Source organism: Heterodontus francisci, chromosome 8 (genome assembly GCF_036365525.1).
Source record: "Heterodontus francisci isolate sHetFra1 chromosome 8, sHetFra1.hap1, whole genome shotgun sequence".
Lineage (NCBI taxonomy): Eukaryota > Metazoa > Chordata > Chondrichthyes > Heterodontiformes > Heterodontidae > Heterodontus > Heterodontus francisci.
In genome coordinates, this window is record NC_090378.1 from 21,373,468 (window position 1) to 21,389,322 (window position 15,855).

Consider the following 15,855-nt stretch of genomic DNA (forward strand, 5'->3'; position numbering starts at 1 on the left):
ATCCTTTGATCCCTTTCGCCCCAACAGCTATATCTAACTCCTTCTTGAAAACATACAATGTTTTGGCCTCAACTGCTTTCTGTGGGAGCGAATTCCACAGTCTCACCACTCTCTGGGTGAAGAAATTTCCCCTCATCTCAGTCCTGAAAGGTTTACCCCATATCCGTAGACTATTATCCCTGGTTCTGGACTCCCCCACCATCGGGAACATCCTTCCTGCATCTACCCTGTCAAGTCCTGTTAGAATTTTATAGGTTTCTATGAGATCCCCACCTCACACTTCTGAACTCCAGCGAATATAATCCTAACCAACTCAATCTCTCCTCAGACGTCAATCCCGCCATCCCAGGAATCAGTCTGGTAAACCTTTGCTGCACTCCCTCGATAGCAAGAACATCCTTCCTCAGATAAGGAGACCAAAACTGCACTCAATATTCCAGATGTGGCCTCACCAAGGCCCTGTATAATTGCAGCAAGGCATCCTTGCTCCTGTACTCAAATCCTCTCGCTATGAAGGCCAACATACCATTTGCCTTTTTTACTGCCTGTTGCACCTACATGCTTACCTTCAGCGACATGTGTACGAGAACACCCAGGTCTCGTTGCATATTCCCCTCTCTCAGTTTATAGCCGTTCTGATAATAATCCGCCTTCCTGTTTTTGCTACCAAAGTGGATGACCTCACATTTATCCACATTATACTGCATCTGCCATGCATTTGCCCACTCACTCAACTTGTCCAAATCACCCTGAAGCCTCTCTGCATCCTTCTCACAACTCACCCTCCTACCCAGTTTTGTGTCATCTGCAAATCTGGAGATATTATATTTAGTTCCCTCTTCTAAATCACTAATAGATATTGCGAATAGCTGGGGTCCTAGCACCGATGCCTGCAGTACCCCAGTAGTCACTGCCTGCCATTCGGAAAAAGACCCATTTATTCCTACTCTTTGTTTCCTGTCTGCCAACCAATTTTCTATCCATCGCAATACACTATCTCCAATCCCATGCGCTTTAATTTTACACGCTATTCTCTTACGTGGGACTTTGTCGAAACCCTTCTGAAAGTCCAAATAAACAACATTCACTGGCTCCCCCTCATCAACTCTACTAGTTACATCCTCGAAGAATTCTAGTAGATTTGTCAAACATGATTTCCCTTTCGTAAATCCACGCTGACTCTGTCCGATTCTACCACTGTTCTCCAAGCGCTCTGCTATAAAATCTTTCGACTCTAGAATTTTCCCCACGACCAACGTCAGGCTGACTGGTCTATAATTCCCTGTTTTCTCTCTATCTCCCTTTTTAAATAGTGGAGTTACATTAGCTACCCTCCAATCTGTAGGAACTGTTTGAGTCTATAGAATCTTGGAAGATGACCACCAATGCATTCACTATTTCTGGGGCCACTTCCTTAAATACTCTGGGATGTATATTATCAGGTCCTGGGGATTTATCGGCCTTCAATCCCATCAATTTCCCCAACACCATTCCTCTACTAATACTGATTTCCTTTAGTTCCTCCCTCTCACTAAACCTTGTGTTCCCCAACATTTGTGTTATGATATTTGTGTTCTCCTTTGTGAAGACAGAACCAAAGTATGCATTTAGTTGGTCAGCCATTTCTTTGTTCCCCATAATAAATTCACCCGTTTCTGACTGTAAGGGACCTACATTTGTCTTCACCAATCTTTTTCTCTGCACATACCTATAGAAACTTTTACAGTTTTTATATTCCCCGCAAGCTTACTCTCATACTCTATTTTCCCCTTCTTAATCAATCCCTTGGTCCTCCTTTGCTGAAATCTAAACTGCTCCCAATCCTCAGGTCTGTTGTTTTTTCTGGCAAATTTATATGCCTCTTCCTTGGATCTAATGCTATCTCTAATTTCCCAGCAAGCTGGTTGAATCTCAACTGTCCTCTGAAATGGCCTAGCAAACCACTCAGTTGTCAAGGGCAATTGGGGACAAATGCTGGTTTTGCCAGTGCCGCCAATATCCCATGAAATAATTTTTTTTTAATGTAGGAAATGTGGCAGCCAAACTGCGCACAGCAAGGTCCCACAGACAGCAGTGATAATTGCATGCTATTATCAAACTGTGGCCTAACCAGCCTTAAGCAGATTTATCACCTCCTTGCTTATGTATTCAATTTCCCTAAATATATAAATTTTAGGGGGTCTTTTTGTCCCAAAATGTGCTACTTCAAATTTAACTATATTGACCCACATTTGCCAGCTACCTGTCCACTTCACTATCTTATTTAGGTCATCATATTGTCTCTGACATTCTTCCTCACAGTTTGCTGTGTTTGTAGACAATGTAACAAACTTGCTGCAGGTAGTTAAATCACCAAATTTCAATGCTCACTTTTTAAAGTGAGTTCCAGGGCATTTGAATTGCAAATAGACAGCAAAATACTAAGGCACCAGAAACCTTTTAAACTCAGCTTCAGACTCCTGTATCATTTTTACACAAGTTAATATATACCATCAATAATAAAAATGAAGAGCTCTAACAAATTATAAACTAAGTTACTGCATCAAAGATATACAAGCTTCCAGTGTTGTGGTGATCTTTAAAATGAAGGGGTTCGATAGAGTAGGCATAGAGATGTTTCCACTCGTAGGGCATTTAGAAACTAGGGGCCATCAATTTAAGATTGTCAATAATAAATCCAGTAGGGAATTCAGGAGAACCTTCTTTACCCAAACAGTGGTAAGACCACAAGTGTAGCTGAGGCAAACAGCACAAATGCCCTTAAGGGGAAGTTAGATAGGCACATGTGGGAGAAAAGAATAAAAGGATACTCTGATAGGGTTAGTTGAAGAGGGCACAGATCTTTGAAGGTGGCAGGACATGTTGAGAGAGACTAATAGCATAGCGTATGGGATCTTGGGCTTCATAATAGAGGTATTGAGTGCAAAAGCAGTGAGGTTATGCCAAACCTTTATAAAACTCTGGTTAGGCCCAACCACAGTACTGCATCCAATTCTACTCACCACACTTTAGGAAGGATGTGAAGGTCCTGGAGAGAGTGCAGAGGAAATTTACCAGAATGGTTCCAGGAATGAGGGATTTTAGCTACAAGGTTAGGTTGGAGAAGTTGGGGTTGTTCTCTTTGGAGCAAAGGAGATTGAGGGGAGATTTGCTAGAGGTGTACAGGTTTAGATGGGTAGACAAAGGAAAGCTATTCTCATTAGCTGATGGTACAAGGATTAAACAACAAAGATTTAAACTTTCAGGCAGAGATGCAGGGATGTGAGGAAGAACTTTTTTTACGCAACAAGAGTTAATGACCCACTACTCATTGCATTTATGACGGTGATGGAAGCAGAGAAAAGGAACGATTTCAAAATGAAATTGGATGGGTATTTGAGGGGAAAAAAACTTACAGGGCTATGGGTGTACAGCCGGGGAATGGGACTGATGGGACTGCACTGCAGAGAGCTGGCATGAACTCGAGGGGGCAAATGGCCTCCTTCTGTGCCGTTATTATTCTGACTCTATGAAAGTGATTAATAAAATTACATTCTGAAAACAAAACTTTTCACAAAGACAAAATGAATTAAACCTAAGTGGAAACCTGAAAAACTTTGGTATACAATGTAAACAAGCACTCACAAGTGCAACGTCAGACATAGGGGCTATTGAAAATAAAAGATAAAAAATTTGTGAAAAATTGTGAGAAATCTCTTACATTTCTTTCAACTTCCTTCTTTTCCCTTGCTATTTCCGTCTCCCAGTCTCTTGCGATAGTGTACAATCTAGTTTTTGTCGGCAATGCTACTTCTCGGTATTTCTAAGATGCACTGAGCTGTCTGTCTTTTTCAAATTCCAATGAATTCATCTGCAACTAAAAATAATAAATCTTACAGCATTTCAACTAAATTCACTTTGAATGACAATTTTTTCCATAGCAAAAAACTTTCATTTTCACATGAACCATCAACTTTTGAAACATTTCTTCTGCCGCTCTGCTCACATTACTAATAGAACTTTGCTTTAAAAAGGAATATATAAAATTCTCTCAGCCATGCCCTGGAGTGAAAAATTGATACGTCAGCTTCAGAGTCTAAAATTAATACATTAGTTCACTTACAAACAATATTCTGTGGACTCTTTGAACAGTGTGTAGCTGCATTATGGAAAATTCAGCATGTAATGCTACAGACATTACTATTTTGCATACTGACTGCACTGAAATAATAATGGTCCCAGCTGGGATAAATTGTCCAGAGTATTGAATAGCAAAAACACTGTTCTGCTCAAGTACTTAATGCTCTGCATCCTATCCGGGACTTCAACTGTGAACAATAAAGTCAGCTTACAAGCAGAAAGACAGCAAACTATTGCCATCACTGAGTATACTCGGACTGCACAACAAAGGATTCATAATGATGTACCAAGTTTCAGTTTTCCTTGATTTCTTTTCCATCTTCTGTGTGCCTTGAGGTTTTGGTGACAATCAATGCACTGCATGCTGAAGTCATGAGTGCTCTAATTGGTGAGATTGAAATGTACAGTTGGTTTATTTAAAATTGTACTGTTTTGGATGGCATAAATTACTTCACAATAATGTTGTGCCTCCGTTGTTGTAAATTTTCTGTCAATAACCGACTGGAAACCTTCCTCTATGACACCAAAACTTGACAATGAAGGGTTGATATCAATATATTGGGAACTAAAAAAGACTTGCATTTATATAGCACCTTTCACAACCACTGGATGTCTCAAAATGCTTCACAGCCAATTAAGTATTCTTTTGAAGTGTAGTCACAGTTGCAATGTAGGAAACACTGCAGCCAGTACTCCGCAGCAAACTCCCACAAACAGCAATGTGATAATGACCAGCCAATCTATTTTTGTTATTTGATTGACGGATAAATATTGGCCAGGATACCGGAGATAATTCCCTTGCTCTGCTTCGAAATAGTGCCCTGGGATCTTTTACATCCACCCCATCAGGCAGATAGGGCCTTGGTTTAACGTCTCATCCGAAAGACGGCACCTCCAACAGTGCAGTGCTCCCTCAGTACTGCACTGGAGTGTCAGCCTTGATTTCTGTGCTCACGTCCTGGAGTGGGACTTGAACCCAGAACCTTGTGACTCGGAGGCGAGAGTGCTACCAAATAAACCACAGCTGACACTGTATAGATGCTTGAAATGGATTTATATTAGCTGCAGTGTTTGCCCAACTAGTTTTCAGTATCGTTAGAAAAATGACCTTCCACATAAAAACCCATGGCTTAAATTGTGTACAGCCACAAGATCGACTATATAATTGTCACATAACTGGGCATGGAATTAGGGGCTAGAATTTGCAACCTTTTTTATACCCAAGTAAGAGAGGAGAAAGGATATTGAAGCTCATCCCTATTGTATCACAGCTCTCCCAACAATAGTTTGAATCCCTCCATTTTGATTTATCTCTACTATCCTACCCAGTAGATTCTTCCAAACATCTACAACTCATCGACAACTCATTGAATAAAAAAGTTCTTAATATTGGTTTTAAATTTACTTTTTACTAATTTCCATTTATATTTTCTGTTTCCCTGGCTTACTTTAAAGTAATATTCTGGATTTGGTGTATCTTATCTATATCATTTAATATGAAATTAGTAGATTTTCAGCAGCATTGTCCACAGGTAGTTTGGGACCTGCACTGTGGCTTTCAATGTCGTAAGTGGTTCTTCTGCACCCTAAATGATTTAAGAGCTTTAAAAAAACAAATTTACTTAGGTAAATTTCACATGACTAAAACCAGGTAAAAATATTACATTAAAGAGATTTGCAACAAAAAATACAAGATACAGGGCCAGGAATATCTATTACTATTTACCTGACACTTCAGAAAATTTGCTAATATATAGTTCCCTCCCCAAAATGAAGTCTCAGTTATGCACATTATGAGCATAAATAATTAGAGTTTTTTTCCTATTCCATACTTCCCATAATGGATTTGCAGTTTTTGCTGAAGTGTTGACACAACAGAAAGGCCTTTACAAACTCAAGTTTCCAGTGACTAGGATCTTAAAGAAATGGGTCCTTTGCTCCTGTCCATAGTTAGCTGGCTGCCTGGACCCATTTATTTAGTTAACTAACAGAATTTAAATTCCCCAACTACCATGGTGGGATTTGAACTCTGTCTCCAGATCATTAGTCCAAGCCTCTGGCCTGCTAATCCAGTAACATAACCAACATTTTAGCATACCTTACTATAAAGCAATAGGTTCAACTCTACAAAACTCTCTGGCCTGGCTTGATGGAATGCTGATGCAGAGATTCACAGATCTCGTAGATACCAACAGATCTGCTCTCGTGCAAATTACTAGACTTAGTGACAGAATCACCAGACGTAGAATACGTGAAGTAGGCTCAAAGGAAGCTGCTATCTTGGAGGGCAACACCACATCCACCCTATTCACTAACCCTGTACAATTGACAGTACAAATGGCAGAAAGCAGCAGGTCCAGCCAGCCACTGCAGCAGTAGATGTGTGGCTGAATCAGTTGCAGACCATGACATGAAATGGGTACAGGACCATAGAAATCTTAACTAGCCATCACTAAAACCATGAGGCCAGGATGACTCCCCTTGACATCAAGCTAACATTTGACCACGGGTGGCATCAGGGAGCCCTGGTAAAACTCAAGTCAACGGGAATCAGGAGGAAAGCTCTCCATTGATTAGAATCAAACCTAGCACAAAAGGAAGATGGTTGTGGCTGATGGAGGCCAATCATCTCAGTCCAAGGACATTACTACAGGAGTTCCTCGGGGTAGTGTCCTAGGCCTAATTCTCTTCAGCTGCTTCATCAAGGGCCCTTCCACCCTCATAAGGTCAGAAGTAGGGATGTTCACTGATGATTGCATAATATTCCCTCCATTCATAACTTCACAGACAATGGTCCACATGCAGCAAAACCTGGACAGCATTCAGGCTTGGGACATGCAAGTAATATCCGGGCCACACAAGTGACAGGCAATAAACATCTCCAACAAGTGAGAGTCAAAACACCTCCCCTTAACATTCACGGCACAACCACCACTGAACCTCCCACCATTAACATCCTCGAGGTCACCAATGACGAGCAGCTTAACTGGACCAGCCTAACAAAACTGTGGATACAAAAGCAAGTCAGAAGCTCGGCATTATGCAGCGAGTCACTCATTCTCATTTCCTAACTCCCCAAAACTGTCCACCATCTAGAGAATACAGGCCCAGTTTCTCCAATCTCTCTTCATTGGACAGTCCCGCCATCCCGGGAACAAGTCTGGTGAACCTTCGTTGCACTCCCTCTATGGCAATAATATCCTTCCTAAGGTAAGGGGACTAAAACTGCACACAGTACTCCAGGTGCAGTCTAATCAAGGTTCTGTACAATTGAAACAAGACTTCACTACTCCTGTACTCAAATCCTCTTGCGATAAAGGCTAACATATTAGCCTTCTTAATTGCTTGCTGGTGGACCTCTACTGCCTCAAAGAACAAAGGCAGCAGGCACATGAGAACACGACCACCTGCAAGTTCCTCTCCAAGTCTCATATCATCCCAACTTGTAAATATATCACCAGTCCTTCACTGTCACTGGGTCAAAATCCCAGAACTCCTTATTTAACAGCACTATGGGTGTACCTACATCAGAAGGACTACAATGGTTCAGGAAAGCGGCTGACCATCACCTTCTCAACAGCAATATAAGAATGGCTATAAATGCTGGAGTTGACACTGACACCAATATCCCAAAAATGAATTAGAAAAAGCAAGAAAGCACACGCAGTCCATCCACAGAAGAATCACTCATAAGAAATAATACACCACTGCTAATGGGAAACACCATGGTAAAATATATCACTCACACATCATGCAAAGTAGGGAAATAAAATAGCTGCAATTTATTTGTACTTTTTCCCAAAATCTTCAGTGATTGCTATTAGAAGCCTCCTACCCGACCCAACCCCGTCACTACTCGACCCAACCTGAGCCCAACCTGACCATCCCTTTACTTACCCTTCCTGACACCGAGCCTGCAGCGCATGCGTGATGACGTCATAGTGACGTCACTCGCTCACTATGATGTCATCAGTTTCATCCCAGACTCCCAGCTCAGGTAAGTTTTTTATTTTTAATACTTACCAGCAGAGCACTTACCGTGTGTGTCCGGTCCGACTTGACCCAAGCCCGACACGTCGTCGGGTCCCATCGGGTTCGGGTCGGGTCGGAGGCCTCTAATTGCTCTACTGATAACTTATTTGGCACAAAGAATTGGTATTATACTACTTGGGGAAGTGCAGAGCATAATATTGCACAAAATTTGGCCAGTTTGCGTACATTTGGAGAAGAACACTATTCAAGGAGCAACTCAGGCACCTTATCTAAATGCATGTTGTGTAAACACACCAACAGTCCTGCAAAAGAAAAGCAAAATACTACAGATGTTGGAAACCTGAAACAGAAAAAGAAAATGCTGAACAGATTCAGCAGATGAGTCAGAACTGGAAGATGTTAAGAGATGAACAGATTTTAAACAAGTGCAAACCAGGGAAAAGTGAGGCAGGAAAGAAAAGGATAGAGGGAAGGAATGACTAAATGAGAAGTCAAATAAGAAGTTATCACTTCTGTCATTTGATCACTGCACCTCATCACAGATTTCTCCTTTTTATTCTTTACCTGCCCCCCTTCCCTGGTTCTGCATTTGCTTAAAATTTGCTCATTCCTAATATCTCCCAGTTCTAATGAAAGGTCATCGACTTGAAACATTAACTCTTTCTCTATCCACAAATGCTGCCTGCCCCAAAGAGTGTTTCAAACATTTTCTATTTTTACACCAATTTTCGTGCTTGCCCTGAATGCAGGAGCTACATTCTCATTGTCATTACCTGTTTTCTGTTTCAGGCATTGTTTTCAGTTTGGCCTCTCCTTTTCTATGATTAGATATCTTTATATAAAATTTTGTGGCATGCAATCATTTTTTTAGCAACGTAGTATAACTCACTTCTTGGTCTGTCCCAACATTAGTGGAGTTCAACAAATTGAATTTATATAGCATTTTAATGTGCAAAGATGTGCCAAGGCGCTGCACAGATACCTAATTAGACAAAAACCGACATAGAGCCAAAAGGCGATATTAAAGGGCAGGACTAAACGCTTGGTCAAATAGGTAGCTTTTGAGGAGGATCTTAAAAGAAGTAGTAAATGGAGAGGTCTAGCAAGAGAAGTCCAAAGCCTAGGGGCCTAGATGGCCAAAGCCAGGGACTCCAAGAGTGGGAAAAACAGATTTTAGGGTGCACAAGCGCCAATATTTGAAGGAAAGCAAAGCTCTCATTGAGTGGTCAGACTGGAGAAGGCTACAGAAGTAGAGGAGGGTGAGGTCACGAAGGGATTTGAAGTCAAGGGAGAGAGTGAGGTAGTGGTGATGTCACTGAACTAGTAATCCAGAAACCCAAGCTAATGCCCTAGAGACATGGGTTCAAATGCCACTACGGCAGCTGGTGGAGTTTAAATTCAATTAATAAAAATCTGGAATTGAAAGCTAGTCTCAGTAACTATGCTATGACACTATCATCGATTGTTATAAAAACCCATCTGGTTCACTAATGCCCTTTAGAAAGGAAATCTGGCATTCTTACCTGGTCTGGCCTACATGTGATTCCAGGCCCACCGCAATGTGGTTGACTCACAACTGCCCTCTGCAATGGCCTGGAAAGCCACTCAGTTGTCAAAGGCAGTTACTGATGAGCAATAAATGCTGGCCTTGCCAGCGATGTCCACATCTCAAGGAGGGAATAAAAAAGGGATGAGAATTTTAAATTTAAAATATTGGGGTACTAGGAACCAAGTTAGGTCAGCAAGCATAGATATGATGGAATTTGGTGCAGGATATGATACAAGCATCATGAATTTGGATGAGGTAAAATTTATGGAGGATGCAGGATGAGTGGCCGGTCAGCATTGAAATATTTGAGTCTGGAGATGCAAAAGGGATAGATGAGTGTTTCAGCAACAGATAGGCTGAGGCAGGGGCACAGATGGGCAATGTTACAGAGGTAGAAGCAGGTGGTCTTTGTGAAGCAGAGGATATAGGGTTGGAAGCAATTTACTTGACAGATGAAAAAGCTATCAATTAGCAATGACCAATCTCCACAAAACCACCCAAACAAGCTGCTCATTTTTTTCAAAACCCATCTGGAATCAGAAGATACTATAAAGCAAATCAAAATTGCTTACATAATTTCCTTACACTGCTTTTAGCTGCTATTTTTCTCCTTCAGTTCAGTTAGCCTATACAACTGAAACATCATTTAGAAAACAACAAAAACATTGTTTTTTTCCAAAACTCTGCAATCGCGAAACTTACCCACAAAATTTATCAGTGTTAGTAATACCTGCAAGAAGTTTATCCCAGCTAGATACATTCTTCTGTTGGAGCTCTGGGAACAGTTCAGTCCCAAAGTTGAAAGTTGGGCTCACGTCCTTGGGATTTCAGCTGCTGTAGACAACTTTGTGTGTGAGAAATAGATATTTCATGGAATTTGCAGTTTTCACCCTGTTGTTCCTGTGGCATGCTCAAAGTGCACTATGACAGCTGTCATGCTCAGAAGGATGAAATAAACAATGAATTATGAAAATGTTACGACCAAGGTGGGAGAAGTGCACTGTTAATTCAGTCCCACTGTTCCACAGATCACAGCATATCAATAAATTTTCCCATTTACCGAAACAGCCAATTTGATACTCTATTTGTCCCCAGAATAAAGCACACCAACCAGGTTTCTTTAATAAACAAATCTATCCATTTATTATAAAACCAAGTCTTAACCAATAATGAAGTAAATATATATGCAAATCGAAATCTTAAAGCCCGTATTATTATCCCAGCCCTTAAGCATGTGCACATACATCCAAAAACCGGTTAACTGGGAAAAAAGGGATTTTTGTTTTCAGCTGTTTCAAAGAAATAAAAGGGGGGAAAAAACTCAGACTGCAATGATCTGGAAGGAAGATTTGTTGGTTTGGCAAGGTGTCCCAAAGTCAAACAGCTGGATGCCACTCGAAGTCTTTCCAGGTGAGGTTGATGAACAGTCTGTGTTTGGTATGCGTTCAAAGAAATTCAACTGTAGAAGGCTTCACACAATCTTCCACCAGGGGTGTAGCAACAGGTCTCAGTTCTCACGTTCAATGCAAAAGTCCTCTTTGAGATGCAAAGTTTATGCAAACATTCAGGGCTTCTTCAAAAATGCTGACGGCTACAGTACCACTTCATACAAGCTTTTGCTTTTCAAAAGCAAGGATTCTTAAGAGATAATACTTGTCTGGTTTTTCTTCTGATCTCCTGGCGTTTGAAGTTCAAAATGAAACTAAAATTTTCCAAGCAAGTCACATGCTAAGTCATAAATTATCTCTTGTCACAATGGAGAGTAGTTCTTAGGTCAAAACCCGCTGCTGGTTTCCTTGCAATTACCTGGTTTCCTCTATTTATTCACTGGTCAAGACCAGGAATCTCTTGTTGCCATTGCTTTTTTTTCCAAAAGCATCCATAAAGTTCAGCTATCTCCAGATGTTTCAATGTTCACTGAAATCCTTTCCAGTTTTGTAAAATATAGATTCTCAAGTTTTAACAAAAAATATGGACTCTCCATAACAAAAATAAAAAGTCAACTGTTAAACTACACCACAAGAACATGGACACGTACCACAGACGAAATGGAGCAGCGGTCAGCTGACCCCTCCTGTATTGACAATACAAACCTCTGTCTGTTGAGGATGAAACTCGTTAACTGCATCTGAAACAGCTCTGAGGAGAAAACACTGAAATTGAAAGGAGCACCATTGCACATTGGGGAGGCAGTGGCGTAATGGTATCACTGGACTAGTAACCCAGAGACCCACGGTATTGATCTGGGGACATGGGTTCGAATCCCACCACAGCAGAAGGTGAAATTTGAATTTAATTAATAAACCTGGAATTAAAAGCTAGTCTAATGATGGCCATGAAACCATTTTCGATTGTTGTAAAAATCCATCTGGTTCACTAATATCCTTTACGGAAGGAAATCTGCTGTCCTTAACTGGTCTGGCCTACATGTGACTCCAGACCCACAGCAATCTGGTTAACCCTTACATGCCCTCGGAAATGGCCTAGCAAGCCACTCAGTTGTACCAAACCGCTACGAAGTCAATAAAAAGGAATGAAACCGGACAGACCACCCGGCATCGACCTAGGCACTGGAAACGACAAACCCAGCCCTGTCGACCCTGCAAAGTCCTCCTTACTAACATCTGGGGGCTTGTGCCAAAGTTGGGAGTGCTGCCCCACAGACTTGTCAAGCAACAGCCTGACATAGTCATACTCACGGAATCATACCTTACAATGTCCCAGACACTGCAATCACTATCCCTGGGTATGTCCTGTCCCACCGGCAGGACAGACCCAGCAGAGGCGGTGGGACAGCGGTCTACAGTAGGGAAGGAGTTGCCCTGTGAGTCCTCAACATCGACTCCAGATCCCATGAAGTCTCATGGCATCAGGTCAAACATGGGCAAGGTAACCTCCTACTGATTACCACCTACTGCCCTCCCTCAGCTGATGACTCAGTACTCCTCCATGTTGAACACCACCTGGAGGAAGCACTGAGGGTGGCAAGGGCACAAAATGTACTCTGGGTGGGGGACTTCAATGTCCATCACCAAGAGTGGCTCGGTAGCACCACTACTGACCGAGCCGGCCGAGTCCTAAAGGACATAGCTGCTAGACTGGGTCTGCGGCAGGTGGTGGGGGAACCAACACGAGGGAAAAACATACTTGACCTCGTCCTCACCAATCTGCCTGCCGCAGATGCATCTGTCCATGACAGTATTGGTAGAAGTGACAACTGCACAGTTGTGGAGACGAAGTCCTGCCTTCACATTGAGGATACCCTCCATCGTGTTGTGTGGTACTCTTTCTTTCTTTTCTTTCTTTTGGGCCTCCTTATCTCGAGAGACAATGGATACGCGCCTGGAGGTGGTCAGTGGTTTGTGAAGCAGCGCCTGGAGTGGCCATAAAGGCCAATTCTGGAGTGACAGGCTCTTCCACAGGTGCTGCAGAGAAATTTGTTTGTTGGGGCTGTTGCACAGTTGGCTCTCCCAACCATCACCGTGCGAAATGGGATAGATTTCGAACAGATCTAGCAATGCAAAACTGGGCATTTACGAGGCGCTGTGGGCCATCAGCAGCAGCAGAATTGTATTCAACCACAATCTGTAACCTCATGGCCTGGCATAGCCCCCACTCTACCATTACTATCAAGCCAGGAGACCAACCCTGGTTCAATGAAGTGTGCAGGAGGGCATGCCAGAAGCAGCATCAGGCATACCTCAAAATGAGGTGTCAACCTGGTGAAGCTACAACCCAGGGCGACTTGCATGCCAAACTGTGTAAGCAGCATGCAATAGACAGAGCTAAGTGATTCCATAACCAACGGATCAGATCGAAGCTCTGCAGTCCTGCCACATCCAGCCGTGAATGGTGGTGGACAATTAAACAACTAACTGAAGGAGGTGGCTCCACAAATATCCCCATCCTCAATGATGGGGGAGCCCAGCACATCAGTACGAAAGATAAGGCTGAAGCATTTGCAACAATCTTCAGCCAGAAGTGCCGAGTTGATGATCCATCTCGGCCCCCTCTTGAAGTCCCCAGCATCACAAATGCCAGTCTTCAGCCAATTCGATTCACTCCGGTATGTCCTGTACACAAAAAGCAGGACAAGTCCAACCCGGCCAATCACCGCCCCATCAGACTACTCTCAATCATCAGCAAAGTGATGGAAGGTGTCATCAACAGTGCCATCAAGCAGCTTAGCAATAACCTGCTCAGTGATACCCAGTTTGGGTTCCGACAGGGCCACTCAGCACCTGACCTCATTACAGCCTTGGTTCAAACATGGACAAAAGAGCTGAACTCAAGAGGTGAGCTGAGAGTGACTGCCCTGGACATCAAGGCAGCATTTGACCGAGTACGGCATCAAGCAGCCCTAGCAAAACTGGAGACAATGGGAATCAGGGGAAAACTCTCTGCTGGTCAGAGTCATACCTAGTGCAAAGGAAGATGGCTGTGGTTGTTGGAGGTCAATCATCTGAGCTCCAGGACATCACTGCAGGAGTTCCTCAGGGTAGTGTCCGAGGCCCAACCATCTTCAGCTGCTTCATCAATGACCGTCCTTTAATCATAAGGTCAGAAGTGGGGATGTTCGCTGATGATTGCACAATGTTCAGCACCATTCGTGTCTCCTCAGATACTGAAGCAGTCCGTGTAGAAATGCAGCAAGACCTGGAAAATATCCAGGCTTGGGCTGATAAGTGGCAAGTAACATTTGCGCCACACAAATGCCAGGCAATGACCAGCTCCAACAAGAGAGAATCTAACCATCTCCCCTTGACATTCAATCGCATCACCATTGCTGAAACCCGCACTATCAACATCCGAGGGGCTACCATTGACCAGAAACTGAACTGCAGCAGCCATATAAATACCATGACTACAAGAGCAGATCAGAGGCTAGGAATCCTGCGGTGAGTAACTCACCTCCTGACTCCCCAAAGCCTGTCCACCATCTACAAGGCACAAGTCAGGAGTGTGATGGAATACTCTCCACTTGCCTGGATGGGTGCAGCTCCAACAACACTCAAGAAGCTCGACACCATCCAGGACAAAGCAGCCCGCTTGATTAGCACACCATCCACAAACATTCACTCCCCCCACCACCGACACACAGTGGCAGCAGTGTGTACCATCTACAAGATGCACTGCAGCAACGCACCAAGGCTCCTTAGACAGCACCTTCCAAACCCGCGACCTCTACCACCTCGAAGGACAAGAGCAGCAGATGCATGGGAACATCACCACCTGCAAGTTCCCCTCCAAGTCACACACCATCCTGACTTGGAACTATATCGCCGTTCCTTCACTGTCGCTGGGTCAAAATCCTGGAACTCCCTTCTTAACTGCACTGTGTGTGTACCTACCTCACATGGACTGCAGCAATTCAAGAAGGCAGCTCACCACCACCTTCACAAGGGCAATTAGGGATGGGCAATAAATGCTGGCATAGCCAGTGATGCCCACATCCCATGAATGAATAAAAAAAAATATTGATGACTCATATCTATATGAATGAACCATTTCAGACAAGAGGGAATCTAACCATCTCCCCTTGCTGTTCAACAGCATTACCATCGCTGAATCCCCGCTAGCAACATCCTGGGGGTTACCATTGACCAAACACTGAACTGGACCAGCCACATAAATATTGTGGCTACAAGAGCAGGTCAGAGGCTAGGAATCCTGCAGCGAGTAACTCACCTCCTGTCTCCCCAATGTCTGTCCACCATCTACAAGGCACAAGTCAGGAGAATGAAGGAATAGTCCCCACTTGCCTGGATGGGTGCAGCTCCAACATCATTCAAGAAGCTCGACACCATCCAGGACAAAGCAGCCCACTTGATTGGCACCCCGTCGACAAACATTTACTCCCTTCACCAGCGACGCACAGTGGCAGCAGTGTGTACCATCTACAAGATGTAATGCAGCAACTCACCAAGGCTCCTTAGACAGCATCTTCCAAACCCACCGCCTCTATCACCTAAAAGGATAAGGGCAGCAGATGCATGGGAACACCACAAAGTGCAAGTTCCCCTCCAAGTCTCACACCACCCTGATGTGGAACTACATCGCCATTCCTTCACTGTTGCTGGGTCAAACTCCCTGGAACTCCCTTCCTAGCAGGTGCTGGTGTACCTACACCCCAAAGACTGCAGCAATTCAAGAAGGCAGCTCACCACTACCTTCTCAAGGGCAACTAGGGATGG

At 43.3% G+C, this 15,855-nt stretch overlaps 1 protein-coding gene across 3 annotated transcripts in view; it reads right to left on the reverse strand.

Moving 5' to 3' along the window:
• Nucleotides 1–15,855, reverse strand: part of znf644b (zinc finger protein 644b) — a 186,236-nt gene that overhangs the window by 113,244 nt on the left and 57,137 nt on the right. For 2 of the 3 annotated variants that reach the window (XM_068036757.1, XM_068036755.1), the window contains exon 2: nucleotides 3,701–3,856. The exons of the other annotated variant lie outside the window; for it this stretch is intronic. In XM_068036757.1, coding sequence (XP_067892858.1) covers nucleotides 3,701–3,702 — 2 coding nt within the window. In that variant the 5' untranslated portion in view covers nucleotides 3,703–3,856. The remainder of the gene's footprint in view (nucleotides 1–3,700; nucleotides 3,857–15,855) is intronic. 3 annotated transcript variants of the gene reach the window in all.